Raw genomic sequence first — 19,791 nt, 5'->3', positions numbered from 1 at the left:
TAAGTGTCTACTAGGCACACAGCACCATAAAGGTAGTTTGGAAGTTATAAAGATGTATGTGAAGTGCTTACAGCAGAGTGTGGCTCACTGTCTTCACTCAAGAAATGTTAACTACAAGGAAAAAAAAAGCCTAAAAGCTTCTGTTGAGTAGGAGGTTGTTCATTTACATATGAAGAATCGGTTTCAGAAAGATTAACTGATTTTCAAATATAACAAGTCTAGCAAGGGACAGAACTAAGACTTACTAAGTCTAGAATTTTAAAGAAAAAAAAAAGAAAGAAGTGGTCGGGCACAGTGGCTCATGCCTGTAATCCCAGCACTTTGGGAGGCAGAGGTAGGAGGATCACTTAAGCTCAGGAGTTTGAGACCAGCCTGCGCAACATGGTGAAACCCCATCACTACAAAAAATACAAAATTTAGCCAGGTGTCGTGGCATGCCCCTGTAGTCCCAGCTACTTAGGAGGCTGAGGTAGGAGGACTGCTTGAGCCTAGGAGGCAGGGGTTTACAATGAGCTGAGATCATGCCACTGCACTCCAGTCAGGGTGACAAAGCCAGACGTTGTCTCAAGAAAAAAAGAAAAAATTGGCCAGGTACAGTAATCCTAACATTTTGGAAGGCTGAGGTGGGAGGACTGCTTGAGCCCAGGAGTTCAAGACCAGCCTGGGCAACAGGTTGAAACCTCGTCTCTACAGAAAAATACAAACATTAGCCTGGTGTGGTGGTGCACACCTATAACCTGCACTACTCAGGAGGCTTCAGTGGGAGGATCACCTGAGCCCAGGAGGCAGAGGTTGCAGTGAGCCAATATCGTGCCACTGCACTTTAGCCTGGGCAACAGAGCCAGACCCTGTCTGACGGGAAAAAAAAAAAAGAAAGAACTGAGACACAAAGATTTCAATGCTGCCTTTTATTGCAACATAAAGCTTATTTTTAAAAATTAAGGAATTTAGTTCAAAGCCATATTTCATTTCACAACAGCTCGGAGGACACCCAACAAAGGACATAAAGAAGAAGAGTATGACAAATACTAATGGAAACACAACATACCAAAATCTATGGGATACAGCAAAAGCCCTACTAAGAGGGAGGTTTATAGCTATTAAGTGCCTACATCAAAAGAGAAAAAACTTCAAATAAACAATCCAATGATGCATCTTAAAGAACTAGGAAAGCAAGAGCAAACCAAACCCAAAATTAGTAGAATAATTAATAAAGATCAGAGCAGAAATAAACAAAATTGAAATAAAAAATATACAAAAGATCAATGAAACAAAATGTTGGTATTTTGAAAAGGTAAACAAAACTGACAAACCTTTAGCCAGGCTGAGGAAAAAAGAGAGAAGATACAAGTAAATAAAATTGGAAATAAAAAAGGAGACATTATAACTGATATTGCAGAAATCCAAAGGATCATTAGCAGCTGCTATGAGCAACTATATGCCAATAAATTAGAAAATCTAAAAGAAATGGATAAACTCCTAGACACATACAACCTACCAAGATTGAACCATGAAGAAATCCAAAGCCTGTACAGACCAAAAACAAGTAACGAGATTGAAGTAATAAAGTCTCCCAGTAAAGAAAAGCCTGGGACTGCTTGACCTGATGGCTTTGCTGCTGAATTTTACCAAACACTTAAAGAACTAATACCAATCTTACTCAAACTATTCCAAAAAATAGAGGAAGAGGGAATATTTCCAAACTCATTCTACCAGGCCAGTGTTACTCTAATACCAAAACCAGCCAAAGGCACATCAAAAAAAGAAAACTACAGGCCAGTATCTCTGATGAACACTGACGCAAAGATCGTCAACAAAATACCAGCAAACCGAATTTAACAATACATTAGAAAGATCATTATGACCAAGCAGGACTTATCCCTGGGATACGAGGATGGTTCAACATAAGCAAATCAATCAACATGATACATCACATCAACAGAATGAAGGATAAAAACCATATGATCATTTCAACTGATGCTGAAAAAGCATTTAATAAAATTCAACATCCCTTTATCATAAAAACTCCCCAAAAACAGGGGATAGAAAGACATACCTCAACATGATAAATGCGATATATGACAGACCCACAGCTAGTATCATACTGAATGGGAAAAACCGTAAGCTTTTCCTCTAAGATCTAGACCACGACAAGGATGCCCACTGTCACCACCGTTATTCAACATAGTACTGGAAGCCCTAGCTTCCAGCAATCAGACAACAGAAAGATAAAAAGGGCATCCAAATTGGAAAGAAAGAAGTGAAATTATTCTTGTGTGCAGATAATATAATGCTGTATTTGGAAAAACCTAAAGACTCTATAAGAAAACTATTAGAACCGATAAATTCAGTAAAGTTGCAAAAGACAAAAGCAACATACAAAAATCAGAAGCATGTCTATATGACAACAGTGAATAATCTGAAAAAGAAATTTTAAAAGTAATGGCATTTACAATGGCCACACATAAGATTAAATACCTAGGAATTAACTTAAACAAAGAAGTAAAAGATTTCTGTAATAACAACTATAAAACACTGATGAAAGAAATTGAAGAAGACACCAAAAAATGGAAAAATATTCCATGTTCATGAACTGGAAGAATCGATATTGTTAAAATGCCCACACTACCCAAAGCAATATACAGATTCAATGCAATCCCTATCAAAACACCAATGACATTCTTCACAGAAATAGAAAAAACAATCCTAAAATGTATACGGAACCACAAAAGACCCAGAAGAGACAAAGCTATCCTAAGCAAAAAAGAGTCATACTACCTGACTTCAAATTATACCACAAACCTATAGTAACCAAAACAGCATGGTACTATCATAAAACAAATACACAGAACAAAGGAATAGAATAGAAAATTCAGAAACAAATCCACACACCTAAGTGAACTTAGTTCAACAAAGGTGCCAGGAACATATATATGGGAAAAGACAGTTTCTTCAATAAATGATGCTGGAAAAACTGGACATCCATATGCAGAAGAAGGAAACTAGACCCCATCTCTTGCCATATACAAAAATCAAACCAGAATGGATTAAAGACTTAAATCTAAGACCTCAAACTACGAAAATACTACAAGAAAACATTGGGGAAAATCTCCAGGACATTGCTCTGGGTAAAATTTCTTGAGCGAAACTCCACAAGCACAATCAACCAAAGCAAAAATAGATAAAAGATATCATACCAGGTTTTTTAAAAAGCAGGATCACAACAAGCTGGGCAAAGGATACATCATCAAACTGAAGAGACAACCCACGGAATGGGAGAAAATATTTGCAAATTACCCAACAAGGGATAAATAACCAGAATATAAAAAGAGTTCAAATAACTCTAAACGAAAAAAATCTAATAATCTGATTATAGACAAAAGATTTGAATAGACATTTCTCAAAAGAAGACATAAAAAGAAGCTCATATACTAAAACACGCATATGAAAAGGGACTCAAAATTCTTGATCGTCAGAGAAATGCAAATCAAAACTATCATGAAATATCATCTCACACCAGTTAAAATAGCTTATATCCAAAAGACAGGCAATAACAAAGGTTGGCAAGGATGTGGAGAAAAGGGAACCCTTATACACTGTTGCACAATATGTAAATTAGTACAACCATGATGAAGAAAACTTTGGAGGTTCCTAAAAATTGAGCTGCCATATAATCCAGCAATCGCACTGTTGAGTATACATCCAAAAGAAAGGAAATCTGTATATTAAGGAGATATCTGCACTCCTATATTTGTCGCAGCACTGTTTACAATAGCTAAGATTTGGAAGCAACGTAAGTTTCCATCAACAGATGAATCCGATAAAGAAAATGTGGTACACAATACACAATCGTTTACTAAGCCATAAAAAAGAATGAGAGCCAGTCATTTGCAACAACTTGGGTGGAACTACAGATCATTATGTTAGGTGAAATAAGCCAGGCACAGCAAGACAAACATCACATGTTCTCACTTATTTGTGGGATCTAAAAATCAAACAACTGAACTCATGGACACAGACAAGAGAAGGATGGTTACTAGACGTTGGGAAGGATAGTGCAGGGAAAGGGTGAAATGGTGGGGGGAGGTGGGAGATGGTTAATGAGCTGAAAAAGTGGAAAGACTAAGACCTACTGTTTAATAGCACAATAGGGTGACTACAGTCAAGAAAAACTAAATTGTACACTTAAAAATAACTTAAAGAGGGTAACTGGATTGTTTGTAACTCAAAAGATAAGTGTTTGAAAAATGGATACCCCATTCTCCATGATGTGCTTATTTCACATTGCATGCCTATATCAAAACATCTCATGTACCCCATGAATATATATATCTATATGTACCCACAAATAGTAAAAACATAAATAAAAAATAAAAAAGGAGAGCATGCCTAAAAATTTCCCACAGTCAGGTTTACAAGTCTTACTCTCCATAAGATATAAAATAAAAATTTAATGACAAGAACGTACTGGTTTTCTTACATTAAATCACATCATTTTCTATGTAGAACTTGTGGCTCCCATCAAGAATAGAAGGAAAAAAGTCTAATTAAACTCATGTGATAGTGAACTTCAAAACCTTTTTTATTCTTTATATACAATATTCTTTCTTTTTCCGTTTTCCATTTGAAGCTCATATACTAAAAGGCTTGTCGAATTTTCTTGGCTTTTTATACCTTTAATCAAACTAGTATTACGTCCTTGGAAATATTGTGAAGGCCTATAATTTCCAGTACAGCCTACAGGCGAGTGTAGACATTAGCACAAGTAAAGTGTTCAAATAGTATATAAAAGAATTTTTGCCAGATTGCACCATCACAGGAGGTGTCTACTTATGTAACGTCCACAGTATCCAAAAAAATATCCCTCGGTAAACCTAAATGGTAAAGAGGCCTCAGTTTTCTTCATTCACAAACAACTTTTGCCAGTTGTTTTGTCTATTATGATAGCATGAAGTAACCACTACTTGACAGTGTCCTAACAGAACTTTTAAATTATTAACAAGAAAAACAGTAAAATAAATTCTCTTCCCTAAAAGGAAGTTCTGTCTTTCCAAAACTGCCTTACTTATTCACCACAATTTATCACCAAAAATTTCAATTCTCAGGACTGGAAGAGTTACCAAAAAAAAAAAAAAAAATCTATGCATGAGCTAATACTCCATGATTACCTAAAATAAGTAGAGTAATAATGGTAATGAGAAAGCACTAGTAGTAGCAGTAATGGCAGTAGTAAGAGTAAGGAGACATTTACTGACCACTTATTATGTTACAGAAACTGCTAATTGTTTCTCATGGATCATCTCATTTAGTCTGCTCAACACTGCTAAGGAAACTGAGGCATAAAAAGGTTACATCACTTGCCTAAAATTATAGCTATTAAAAAAAAAAAGACCAGAATCCAAAAATAGACAGTCCAACTTGAAGGTGCACATTGAATGCTTACTAAACTCCCTAATACTAGGCCACTGTCAGGCCCAACTTAGAGTAATGCCTATGCCTAAGATACAGACCACAGATTCATGTCAGTACCTCAAATCATTTGTTACATACTTTATTTTTGGATAGATGATAAGGAAGGAGAGGTAAGATTCTTTAGTCATTTGTCCTGAACATCAACACATGGGGTTCTCCAAGATTCAATGGTAGATTCTACGCTATCCCAGCAATCTTGTATGGCAATATTTCTCAAGGATCAGTCCACCAATTGAGGTAAAAATGATAAAAATAAGAGAAGATTTGTTTTACTTTACTAAAGTAAAATTCATTAAATTTAAAAGCCTATCCTTTATTTTAGGACATAATGTACCCTAGTTTTTTTTATGTTAAAATATGGGAAATGATGGTGATAATTTATATAGGTTGCTTTGTTGTTAATCTTGTTTTTAATATAAAGCATGTTTAATAAAATACTAAAATATCCTTATGTGACAAAATAAAAATTTAAGTACTCCCACTCTTATATTGGAGAGGAAGAGGCAGAGCGTGATCTCCACAAAATACAAAAGGTTGAAAATTACTCTTAATTTTAGTCACCAACCCTAGATGGTAGTCTCCTGTAAAAAAAAAAAACATGAAAGATGGCAACACCATTATGATGACAAGTGCTCAAATGTGTTAACAAACATGAGTGTGAATGTAGTAAAAAGAACACAGGTCTTTGTGCCACTTATTGATTTAATTGCCTCTCATGTATGCTTCGATACCTACTCTGCAATACTGGACAGAATTTCTTCAGCATTTCTTCTCAGAGTGAGCATGGCACTAAGCTCAATGGTAGAGGGAGCTATAAACTCAATGGCAGGAGGTCTCGTAGAAGGGAGAGGCTTTTCAGCAGGGATGGGTGGAGTACTTCCTCCTGTGCTCTGCCCCAGCCATATACACAGTCCCTCAGTGACCTCACAGCCCTGGCCCAACACAAAGATCATTTTTCCATGGCCCTCTCAACACAGATAGCATACTCTCCAGGTTTCAAACCAGTGCCCCAGTTCTCCCTGCAGACTGTACCCAACCACCTACTTGCCACAAACTGAAGACAAAATTTGGCCTAGGCTATAACCAGCATACTTCTCTCCATCCAGTAGGGTTTAACTATAATTTCTCCAACAAAGCCTCTACCCCATCCTAGGGTAGGAGGTCATCATTCCAATTTTGTCATTCTTTGGATAATCTCCCTCAGCCCCAGAGCATCCTTTAGAGTTTTTTTATACCTTATAGTGATTCTTTTATCACAGCTTAATAATTCTTTATACTAAACTTCTCCTTTTTAAGTCACTGTATTAAGTTCTATCTCCTGATATAAAGTTATACAGACCTAGGTTCAAAATTGACCATTCACCAGTTTGTGGTCTTGAACTAATAAGTTATTTAAATAATCTGAGCCCTGGGTACTATACACCTATAAAATGAGAAACTTTACCACCTGCCTCATCATAGGGTCAATTATTAAGATTAAGTAAGATTATGGATGTAATGGCAAATGCAGGTACTCAATAAATGGTCTTTCCTCTCACCCTTCTCCATCTGTATCCCACTGGTCATTTATTCTATGCCAAGAAGATACAAAGAAGCAATCAAATGAAAGTGTGTAACCTGGATAATCATAAACAGAAGAACAGGGAAGTCAAAGGCAGATACATTGTAAAGCAAACATATGAACCAACATAATTAGGACATTAACCTTCCAGCATCTGTCTCCTTGAAAATTCCATCCTGATTAGGACACAGTTCACAGCTAGGAGAAACACCACATTTACAGGCATCGCAAAACCAAGGTTCAGTGGAGTTTTCAGAAGCTGAACTCATAATAGAGTCACTCTCTCCATCAACTCCATAACAACCTAAAAAAAACAAAAACACTATGATTAAATAGGGTTTATTTTGTTAAAGTCACATAAAATCACAAAAGAAAAAGAACAGCAAAGGGAAGGGATGAGGAAAAAGATATGAAACACCAGTGATTTATAAGAAATGTATTAAAATACAGAAATAAACTCATTTTATATACTTTTTCACCTCATGTAGTATACACAATGAAATAAATGACATTTTAAAAATAGTTTTAGTCCTACTGTAAAAGCATTAAAGGTGGGAAAACAATAAATTTTTAATTTAAAAAATATAAAAATTAGGCCGGGTGCAGTGGCTCATGCCTATATTCCCAGCACTTTGGGAGGCCGAGGTGGGCAGATCACCTGAGGTCAGGAGTTCGAGACCAGCCTGGCCAACACGGTGAAACTTCATCTCTACTAAAAACACAAAAATTATCCAGGTGTGGTGGCAGGCGTCCAGAATCCCAGCTACTCAAGAAGCTGAGGCAGGAGAATCGCTTGAACCCAGGAGGCAAAGGTTGCAGTGAGCCAAGATTGTGCCACTGCACTCCAGCCTGGGTGCCAAGAGCAAAATTCCATCTCATAAAAAATTAAAATATAAAATATAAAAAATACAAGTTGTCATTAAAGAATTTAGATTAACTATTGATTGGTAAATACTTATTGAGGTCCCTTTGTACCAGATACTAATATATATATATAAAAGACCAAACTCATGCAAAACAAACATACAAACAAAAAAGTCTTTGATCTAATTTTGGAGGTGGCAGCTTATAATACAAACAGGTATAATACAATTGTAAAAGCAAAGTTATGCACCTAAAGCTATAGAACAGTTTGAAAAGTTCAGAGTAATAATGTTAGACAGACTGAGTTCCATGCACAACTGAGCCAGTCTCTAACTCTATGATGTATTTAATCTGTTTAAAAATTTTAAATTAGGCCGGGCGCGGTGGCTCACGCTTGTAATCCCAGCACTTTGGGAGGCCGAGGCGGGCGGATCACGAGGTCAGGAGATCGAGACCACGATGAAACCCCGTCTCTACTAAAAATACAAAAAAATTAGCCAGGCGTGGTGGCGGGCGCCTGTAGTCCCAGCTACTCGGAGAGGCTGAGGCAGGAGAATGGCGTGAACCCGGGAGGCGGGGCTTGCAGTGAGCCGAGATCGCGCCACTGCACTCCAGCCTGGGTGACAGAGCGAGACTCCGTCTCAAAAAAAAAAAAAATTTATATTATTCTGTCTTCTGTGAAAATTTGTCTATAACTGAAATGGATGAAAACAATATGTCATTCTCTTTTTTCCTCTTATCACTCACAAAACTCAATATTCTGAGAGGAGTTCATTATATTATTTAGGCAGCTAATGTAATAAAAATCCTTAAAGATTCTCATGAACACACCCAACAAACAAGATAATTGGCAATGTTCTTTACATTTTAGAGTCGGACATGTCATACTTCAATTCAATTGCCCTCCAATTATCAAAAGCAAAGTTTCCTTACATACATCTCTGGAATTACAAGTTACAGCTGACAATGGAACAACACAGGTTTGAACTGGTCAGGTGCAATTATATGCAGATTTCTTTCAACACAACACAGTGTGAAAATACCCTTGTGGGATACAAAACTCACATATACAAAGCATCAACTTTTCATAAACCCAAGTTCCCCAGGTCCGACTGTGGGACTTGAATATGTGCTAATTTTGGTATCCAGGGGTCCTGGAAACAATCCCCTAGGTATACTGAGGGGTGACTGTATATTTAAAGTTACTATTTAGGCTTCCAGATCTGCCTAAAATTTTTATAAAGTCAAAGTATTTTCCCTGATTTTGAGTTTAAAAGAGTAGATTATTTATCAAAGCTGCAATAAGAAATTCAGGCAGGACTTCATTGACAATATCTTGGTAAATCAGGCTTTGATCATTAAAATTCCTACAACTCAATTTTGTCTATGAACTCAGCATTGATGAGGCTGTCAGTACCTTAGAAACCAACAAAATCTGCTAGTAAGCAATGTCACATCCATAATCATAAATAACTTTCTCAGCATCAAGATGCGTAGAAGTTTGTATTATTACCACCAAAGTATAATAAACATGGAATCTGATAAATGGAAATTGAAAAGTTCTGAGAGAGTATTTCATTCAGACTGTAAAAATCATGCTGAACTACTTACTGATAACCAACAATGAAGTACATTTCTCTACTGATGATAGTCATGACTCCTAAATAGATTTCTTTTTCCCAAATGGTAATGGACACACACTAACTTATCAAATTTCCCTTCCTCTAAAAACGAAGGCACTGCCCTAATGTAAAACATCCTTCAAAGAAACAATTTAAAGCATATATAATAATGAATACATTGCAACTTAATTCTTCTCCTGAAGTATCACCTTTAGGTTTGGGCATTTCTCCAGTCTCCTAAGACACATTTATTACATCCCAAGATAGGTCATTTCTAAAGATAAAATAGCAACCATCCCAACATCCTTTTGACCAGGTTTATTCTAAGAGGGTAGGTCTTGGTGCCAAGTTCTAAGAGGCACCCAAAGTAACCCCCAATAAACTGATGACATTAAATAAGCCACAATGAGAAACATTTGACATGATCATCTCCTAAAAGACTTCACCATATGGGTAAGTTTATATATATCCAATGTAAGATCATGTGATTATTTGAACTGGTAAACACTAACCAGACAACCAGGAGCCTAAATTGGAGAGTGAACTCTCACAACCATCCAAGAAATTCAAACTAAAATAAATAAATAACTACAGTATATAAATGAATGAATACTGAGTTAAACAAATCACCCATGAGAAAGGAAAATAGCCATATACAATTAGTAAATAATTTCAAATTACCAACATTAATTAACTAGACGGCATTACATGTCAGTGGTTACATGTAAGTATTTCATTAAAACACTACTTACCTAATATAGATCATAATTAAAATAGCCTAATAGTAAGCAAAAAACTAAAAAGTTGGTTTGCAGCTATGACTTACACAAGCTGCTTCAAGTAACTGTTTAATTGTTATCCTTAGGCTATTCAAAGGTTTTCTAACAGTGAATTTTAATAAAATCTGAAAGTCAGCCAAGGCTTGTAGTTCATGTCTGCAATCCCAATGCTTTGGGAGGCTGAGGCAGGATGATCACTTGAGCCCAGGAGTTTCAGATCAGCCTGGGCAACATAGTGAGGCCCTGTCTCTACAAAAAATACAAAAACGAGTTTAGCCAAGCATGGTGGCACACACCATAGTCTCAGCTGCTAGAAAGGCTGAGGTGGGAGAATCACTTGAGCCTGGGATGTAGAGGGTGCCAGTGAACCAGCCTGGGCAACAGAGCAAAAGCTCGTCTCAAGTAAGTATATACATTTTTTCAGATTATGCATGTGTGTGTGTGTATATATATATATATATATATATGGATTTCATATATACTATGTTAACAGTTATGTTAAATATAGTTAATATTAATAGTTATAAACTATATAATTAATTTCATTTAATTAATATTTTTAATTAATATACTTTAATACATAATTATATGTATCATATATACACACACAATCTGAAAGTCATATAAAATGTCAAAGAAAAGATTTAAAAGAGTTAGACTATAACACACAAGCAAAGGAATCAAAATTCATTAATTTATTTAATGTCATTAAATTGTGGTTGGCAATCATCACCTTCATCACCTTGTCTAGATATACATTATTTTAAATGCACTATCATAAAATTAAAAGGAAATATAATTTTCTTCTTGGGATCAGTTTTATTTCCAATAAAAGAACAAAACATTATATTCAAAGAAAAATCACAAAATGAAGCAATATCATCAATATGTTTTCTCAATGTGCTATGCAATACCACATGGGAAAAAAATATATATTTTCTTTACAAAATAATGTTCCTTTGAAACAAATTCAAACTAGATAAAATCTGCATTCACACAAGTAGGCAATTACCAAGAGAATAAAGCCCTTAAGGAGCTATTCAATTTATTAACTTCATTCAGCCAAATCAAGGTAAATCACAGCAGTTCACTTTTTTAGAACGAAGACAATTTTCAATTATATTTTTAAAGAATATTCCACACACATAGCAAACGTGCACATTTGCACAGAGTTTTAAACCTTCTACAAACAATCTTAGGAATGATCTGAAATCCATTCCCAGGAAATTCTTCCTTTGTAATCTGGAAGAATGGTGGTGTGCAGGCTCAAAGAACAACCAGCACATGTGTACGTATTTTTTCTTCAGCTTCACTGTCCCTGAAAAATGATCCATACTGTGTCATTATCTTTATAGAGTTCTTGCCACTTTTACCTGCCACTTATCCCATATTTCTGTCATACCTGTTGGGTTTACTGAGCTCTAGACCAAAGTTCTAGCACTGTATATCTACTCCAATTCATTTTAATTAGTGACTAAATACGTTCTAAAATCTTTCTCTCTTCCATATAAAACATGAGTATGGGAAAAATATTTTCTATTTCATATGGGTAAACAAAATAAACAATGTATAAACACATAAAACTCATTTCATATGTGCTCAATGTGTTTCCAATGGGTAATACAGAAGACATGTTTCTATGGCCATTTAATTAGGATCAATCTTTGACTAATATATGCAATGTACACAACTCATATTTAAGAAAATAAAAATATGTGTTTACAATTGCTCTGAGTTGTACAAAGGTATGGATAATTCAAATCAGTGGAAATGTTCCCCATTCAGCTTTTCACACAGGGGCCAGTGGACTTTCAGTCTTCCACCTTCTAGCTGTGTAACTTTGAACAAATCAAATCTCTGAAGCGTAGTTATTTCATCTGCAGTATGTGTTTAATAATACCTATCCTAATTATATTTCAGTATACATAAAACAGGTATATAAAAGTTGCCATTTAAAAACTTAAAACACTCTTTCTGTACTTAATATATCATTAGACTTTTGACTACGAAACTCATCAATAAAAAACATTTTTTTTTTTTTTTTTGAGGCGGAGTCTCGCTCTGTCACCCAGGCTGGAGTACAGTGGCACGATCTCGGCTCACTGCAAGGTCCACCTCCCAGGTTCAAGCCATTCTCCTGCCTCAGCCTCCCAAGTAGCTGGGACTACAGGCGCCCGCCACCACACCCGGCTAATTTTTTTGTATTTTTAGTAGAGACGGGGTTTCACCATGTTAGTCAGGATGGTCTCAATCTCCTGACCTTGTGATCCACCCACCTCGGCCTCCCAAAGTGCTGGGATTACAGGCGTGAGCCACCGCGCCCGGCTAAAAAAGATTTTAAAATGAGTAATATTGTTTACGAGACAGACAGTACCTACAACATGCATAATACCTGTCAGAACTATATCCTAAAGCATTGGTCCCCAACCTTTTTGGCACCAAGGACTGGTTTTGTGGAAAACAATTTTTCCATGGATGGGACAGGGGGATTATTTTGGATGAAACTGTTGCACCTCAGATCATAAGGCATCACATTCTCAGAAGAAGTATGAAACCTAGATCCCTCATATGTGCAGTTCACAATAGTGTTCGCGCTTCCAGGAGAATCCAATGCTGCCACTGATCCGACAGGAGCTGGAGCTCAGGCAATAATGCTCCCTCACCAGCTGCTCACCCACTGCTGTGAGGCCCAGTTCCTAACAGGCCAAAGACCAGTACCACCTGGTTGGGGACCCCTCTCCTAAAGCACAAAAGAAGTAAAGTGCCAAATGGTTATAACTTGAACATATTCTACTATCCAGTAAACACTCCTAAGGATATCTTTTTGCATACACGAAAAAACAAAAATGGCCTTGAGCTAGGGTAACAGTAAACTGAAAAACAAATAGGGGGAAGCATCTCTTAGTAAGCCTTATCTCATTTAATGAATAGCAACTAAACCTGAGGGCAACCGCTGGTAAGTACACTACCTAACTTCCGTCAAGTACTAACATATACCTGACATTTTCCTTCAGACACACTACAATCAGGATATCAGGATAAGTGACATCACGGTCAGAGGTACCCTAACATTAGAAGAGCTTCCCACAAAGATATTTATACTAAGTGACACACTGCAGCCCTCAAATTTCAAAAAGAAAAGAGATTTAGATGAAGTGAGCACTCTGAAAAGTAATTACAGTAAACAATTATAAATTCAATAAGCGAAATTTGGCATACTATCTTTTAGCAAAATCTCAACTTAAAAATCTTTATGCAATTACTTGAGAATAAGCATATTTCTCAAAAAAAAGAAGATGAAAGAAATGCAACAAAATACTATGGCTGTCAGGATATTAGGACAATTAGAAATGTTTTTTTCTTCTCTCTGTTCTATATTTTCCACATTTTAATTAATATTCATGTATTATGATGGGCAAATAGCTTTCTCTAAATAAAGTATTCATGAAGTTCATATTTAACCATGAGATGTTTTTTAAAAATTGCATGGCTGAATTACAATATGGAAGTCTATCACTGTAAGCACCCGTATTTAAAAACAAAAGACTCCAGTAACACTAGCTACTTATTACACTTTTTAAAATGTCCCTTTCTGTGGATTGAGTTTTGGATAAAAATTCATTTTGAAACTTAAAAACTAGTCCCAAAAGAGTTAACGGAAAAAAAAATCTACAGGTGTTAACTGTACAGAAAATTGTAAACAATAAAAAAAATCACAAAGTTAAAGGATATAGAACAGGATGGAAAACATAAAAAATATTTGCAAGGATGGAAAATATTTGCAACACATATAACAGACAAAGAACATTAAAAAAAGAATCCCAACAAGTCAATGAGAAAAAGACAAAGAGAACCTAATAACTAAGCTTTTCTTTTCTTTTTCTTTTTTTTTTTTTTTTTTGTGAGACGGAGTTTTGCTCTTGTTACCCAGTCTGGAGTGCAATGGCGCGATCTCGGCTCACTGCAACCTCTGCCTCCTGGGTTCAAGCCCTCCTGGGTTCAAGCGATTCTCCTGCCTCAGCCTCCCGAGTACCTGGGATTACAGATGCCCACCACCACACCTGGGAAATTTTTTGTATTTTTAGTAGAGAAGGGAGTTTCACCACGTTAGCCAGGCTGGTCTCAAACTCCTGACCTCAGGTGATCCACATGCCTCGGCCTCCCAACGTGCTGGGATTATAGGCATGAGCCACCACGCCAGGACAAGAAATGACTACGCTTTTTACAAGATGGCGCCGAAAGCGAAGGAAGCTCCTGTCCCTCCTAAAGATGAAGCCAAACCGAAGGCTTTGAAGGCCAAGAAGGCAGTGTTGAAAGGTGTCCACAGCCACCAAAAAAAGATCTGCCCGTCACCCACCTTCCAGCAGCCCAAGACACTGAGACTCCGGAGGCAGCCCAGATATCCTCAGAAGAGCGCCCCCAGGAGAAACAAGCTTGACTACTATACTATCATCAAGTTTCTGCTGACCACTGAGTCTGCCATGAAGAAGATAGAAGACAACAACATGCTTGTGTTCACTGTGGAAGTTAAAGCCAACAAGCACCAGATCAAACAGGCTGTGAAGGAGCTCTGACATTGATGTGGCCAAGGTGTCAACACCCTAATTCGGCCTGATGGAGAAAAGAAGGCATATGTTCGACTGGCTCCTGATTACAATGCTTTGAATGTTGCCAACAAAATTGGGATAATCTAAACTGAGTCCAGCTGGCTAATTCTAAATATATGTGTATGTTTTCACCAGAAAAAAAAGAAATGACTAAGAAAATGACAGGTAAGTAACAGAAAACAAAATGTGGCAAATGGCCACAAGATACCACACTTCATTCTTAATAAGGTGAATGCACATTGTAATAAAGAGATTATATCCAAAAGAATAAAAGAAAATTCACAAATATGCAATGTTATCAAGCAGTTTGTGCATTGTTGGTAATTAGTACAGTCTTTTTGGTAGTCAATCTGGAAATGGTTTTTAGAAGTTTAAATACACTTATCTTTTGACTCAGAAATTTTACTTCCCTGTAATCCCAGCACTTTGGGAGGCCGAGGTGGGCAGATCACGAGGTCAGGAGATCGAGACCATCCTGGCCAACATGGTGAAACCCCATCTCTACTCAAAATACAAAAATTAGCCGGGTGAGGTGGTGCATGCCTGTAGTCCCAGCTACTCAGGAGGCTGAGGCGGGAGAATCGCTTGAACCCAGGAGGCAGAGGTTGCAGTGAGCCGAGATCTCGCCTTTGCACTCCAGCCTGGCAACAGAACAAGACTCCGTCTCAAAAAAAAAAAAAAAAAGGAAGAATTTTTACTTCTAGGCATCTATCCCACAGAAATTATTACATATATATACATGGCACATGTTTCTCAGCACAATATATAAGTGAAAAACTTCAAACAAAAAAATAAGTACATTATGGTTGAGCCATTCTATGTATCATTAAAAAGAATGAAATATCCCATATACACTGACATGAGAAGAATTACAGAATTAGCAGACGAGTGAAACAAAGCAAGTTATAGAAAAATATCTTTGGGATTTATCCAATTTATTTAGAGGTGGAGAGAGAAAAGTGGTGGACAGAACAGAGAAAGAGTGAGAGAGAGAGAGAGAGGTGTTTGTGTATACACAAGGGCCTGCTTAAAGGACTCTCACTGGTCAAACTTAGACAATGTAATAAGTATCAGAAACAGCAATCAGTTAATAGATTATAACATATAAGCTCACAGTAATACTGAAAAGGAAAAAAAGGGGAAGAGAATTTCTTTACACAGTAAATGCTTCCTAATAAATGTAGGAGGAATTAGAATTAGAATTAGCAAATGTCCATCTTGCAGCCCACATATGTAATCAGTGTAATTGTAATCAGTGACTTTGACAAGGATGCTAAAACTATTAAGCGGAAAGTTGCTAGAGAATGGCATATTAACAGAGTCTAAAAGTTATTACCCCAAAGATTTCTCATTAATTACAAATAGAAAAAAAAAACCTTTAAAATTAAGAGGTTTGTGGTTGACACCACTTAAACTATATCACCAGTAATGCAATAAGTTGACATTATACATTTTTTTTTTTTTTTGAGATGGAATCTCGCTCTGTTGCCCAGGCTGGAGTGCAGTGGCACAATCTTGGCTTACTGTACCCTCCGCCTCCCAGGTTCAAGCCATTCTCATGCCTCAGCCTCCCAACTAGCTGGGATTACAGGCTAATTTTTGTATTTTTAGTAGAGGCAGGATTTCACCATGTTGGCCACGCTGGTCTCAAACTCCTGACTTCAAGTGATCCACCCACCTTGGCCTCCCAAAGTGCTGGGATTACAGGCATGAGCCACCGTACCCAGCCACATTATACATCTTTTGATGTGATATAATGGGAAATAAACACCAGCACAATACTCGTACAAAAAAAAAATTTAAACTGAATCTAATCACAAGAAAACAATCAGATATATCCAGACTGAGATATTCAATATGACATTATAAAAAATAAGATTCTTCAATATGTCAATATCATGAACACCACAAAAGGGCAGAAAAATTGTTCTAGATTAATGGAGACTAAAGAGATATAACACAAGTGCAACTCATGGCACCTGAACGGATCCTGTGGGGTGTGGAGAAACCATAGTGACAATAGAGGTATAGAGATTATAAGAAGAGTGTGCATATTATTGGCTATTAAATTAAAAATATATATTTGTGTATATGTATAAGCAAGCAAAAAAAAAAAAAAAAAAAAAAAAGCCTGGAAGAACAAACACTGAAATTTTAAGCATATTTACCTCTAGGTGATATGATTATGAGAGATGTTTTCTTTTTCTTTTCTCTTTTTTTTTTTTTTTTTGAGACAAAGTCTTCCTCTGTAGCCCATACTGGAATGCAGTGGTGCAATCTTGGTTCACTGCAGCCTTGAACTCCCTGGCTCAAGCAATCCTCTGCCTCAGCCCCTCAAGTAGTTGGGACTACAGGCACAAGCCACCACACCTGGCTGATTTTTCTATTTTTTGTAGAGACAGGGTTTCACCACATTGCCCAGGCTGGTCTCAAACTCCTGAGCTCAAGCGATCCACCCACCTCAGCCTCCCAGAGTGCTGGGATTACAAGCGTGAGCCACTAAGCCCAACTGGGAGATGTTTTCTTAGCTTATTTCTGATGTTTTCCACAATGGACATATATCTACATAATAAAATAAAGTTTAAAAACCCCTGGTACACAAGGTACGACAGATGGGGTAGATGCATACCAAATTTTTAACAGTGATTCCCTATGCAAAGAGAAGTCGAGTTAAGACAGACAGCATAACTATTTTTACATATCTACTCATATATTACTTATAATTAAGAAAAAATATTTTAATGAATTAAGATTTTTCAAGGTAATAAACTTGTACTGTGTATGGGATTTATGCTAAATGTAAATTTTAGCTGTTCTTATCACAAAAACAAAAAAATGGGTAATTTCTACAGAAGGATGGACTTGGTAAACTTTTTAAAAATTGCATAATTATGTGGGATGATGGATATGTTCATTTCCTTCACTACAGTAACCTTTATACTATCTATATGTATCCCATAACAACACATTGTATACCTTAAATATACACAATAAAATCTTTAAAAATAAAATTAAAAATAAGATTTTTCAAATCTCTGAATAACAGGAAGACAAATGGTAAACACTGGCTTAACGCCTATGTATTTAGGTTATATTTGTGGAACAAGAGGAATCTGAGTAAAAGGAAAAGCATATATGAAAGCCTCCAAACACTGGAGAAAAAGACAAGTCATTCAAATGGTCAGGGTATGGGATCTCAGAGAGTCTTGCTATTAGTGTGAACTTTATTTTTAAGGGACTGATTTTAAGCAGAAAATAATATGAACAGATATGCACCAGCACTTTGGGAGGCCAAGGTGGGCAGACCACGAGGTCAGGAGATCAAGACCATCCTGGCCAACAGGGTGAAACCCCATCTCTACTAAAAATACAAAAATTAGCTGGGTGTGGTGGCACATGCCTGTAGTCCCAGCTACTTGGGAGGCTGAGGCAGGAGAATCCCTTGAACCCAGGAGGCGGAAATTACAGTGAGCCGAGATCATGCCACTGCACTCCAGCCTGGTGACAGAGCGAGACTCCGTCTCAAAAAAAAAAAAAAGAAAAATCACCCTGAAGACAGGAGAAGAGCTGGAGCAAGAGGCGGCACATCTGTTTAGCATATACTACCCAAGCTTCCATCTGCATTGACCCTCAACCTTCTATTGGTGCTCACACCATTACTTTTTGTCATCAGCATTTCATTTTTGCCTCTTCTTTCCTGTGCTTGCCCTAACCATTATTAAGAGGAATAAAAAGTCTTAATTTTTGTCCGGGCACGGTGGCTCATACCTGTAATCCCAGCACTCTGGGAGGCAGAGGCGGGTGGATCACCAGAGGTGTGGGAGTTCAAGACCAGCCTGACCAACATGGAGAAATCCCGTCTCTAATAAAAATACAAAAAATTAGCTGGGCGTGGTGGCGCATGCCTGTAGTCCCAGCTACTCTGGGAGGCTAAGACAGGAGAATTGCCTAAACCCAGGAGGTGGAGGTTGCAGTGAGTCGAGATTGCTCCATTGCACTCCAGCCTGGGTAACAAGCGCAAAACTCCGTCTCAAAAATAAATAAATAAATAAAATAAAAAGTCTTAATTTTTAGAAACCTCACTGTCAACCTGATACTTGCCTTATACCAGGAACCATACTTCATTCTACATTGCTCTGGCTCCTCCCTTGACCTATACCTGTGGCTGTCTAAGCTCCAGCATGACATCATCCACACTGTAGAGTTCCTTTTATCCCCCCATTTTTACTTTCTTCTAAACCAATGTCTCTCAAAGGATGATCCTCCCCATCTCCTGCATGAGGAATCTCGAGGCACCTTTTAAAATTATACATATTAGGGGAGGATGAGGCAGGAGAATCACTTGAACTCAGGAGGTAGAGGTTGCAGGGAGCCGAAATTGCGCCACTGCACTCCAGCCTGGGCGACAGAGTGAGACTCTGTCTCAAAACAAACAAACAAGCAAAAAAAAAAAAAAAACACAAACAGAAATAAGGAGTAATTTCCTAAACTAGAGCATAAAGAAACTCTCCAAAAAAAGCCTACAGCTAACATCATACTTAACAATGAGAAACTAGAAGCTTGCCCACAAAGATGAGGTATGAGGCAAGGATGTTCTCTGTCACTACTGCTTTCAACATCAGGTAATAAGACAAGAAAGGGAAATAAAAATATACACACTGGAAAGAAAGAAATAAAACTGTCTTTGCTTTCAGATGACATGACTGTCTAAGTAGAAAATCTGGAAGAGTATCCAAAAATTTCCTGGAACTAAAAAGCAATTATAGCAAGACTGCAGCATACAAAGTTAATATACAAAAGCCAAATGCTTTCTTATGAAAGCAATGAACAAGTAGACTTGAAATTAAAAACAAAATTCCATTTACATTAACACCCCCAAAAAAATA

The 19,791-nt window shown here is 37.0% G+C and overlaps 1 protein-coding gene and 1 pseudogene across 2 annotated transcripts in view; one reads left to right on the top strand and one right to left on the bottom strand.

Annotated features, from left to right (window-relative positions):
• Positions 1-19,791, bottom strand: part of PHF14 (PHD finger protein 14) — a 202,399-nt gene that overhangs the window by 152,669 nt on the left and 29,939 nt on the right. For both annotated transcript variants that reach the window (XM_012510400.2, XM_003252564.4), the window contains exon 5: positions 7,178-7,337. In XM_012510400.2, the coding sequence (XP_012365854.1) occupies positions 7,178-7,337 (160 nt within the window). The remainder of the gene's footprint in view (positions 1-7,177; positions 7,338-19,791) is intronic.
• Positions 14,508-14,992, top strand: LOC100590100 (annotated as a pseudogene).

Source organism: Nomascus leucogenys, chromosome 11, assembly GCF_006542625.1.
Source record: "Nomascus leucogenys isolate Asia chromosome 11, Asia_NLE_v1, whole genome shotgun sequence".
NCBI classification, from domain to species: Eukaryota; Metazoa; Chordata; class Mammalia; order Primates; family Hylobatidae; genus Nomascus; species Nomascus leucogenys.
This window is presented reverse-complemented; position numbering and strand designations above follow the sequence as displayed.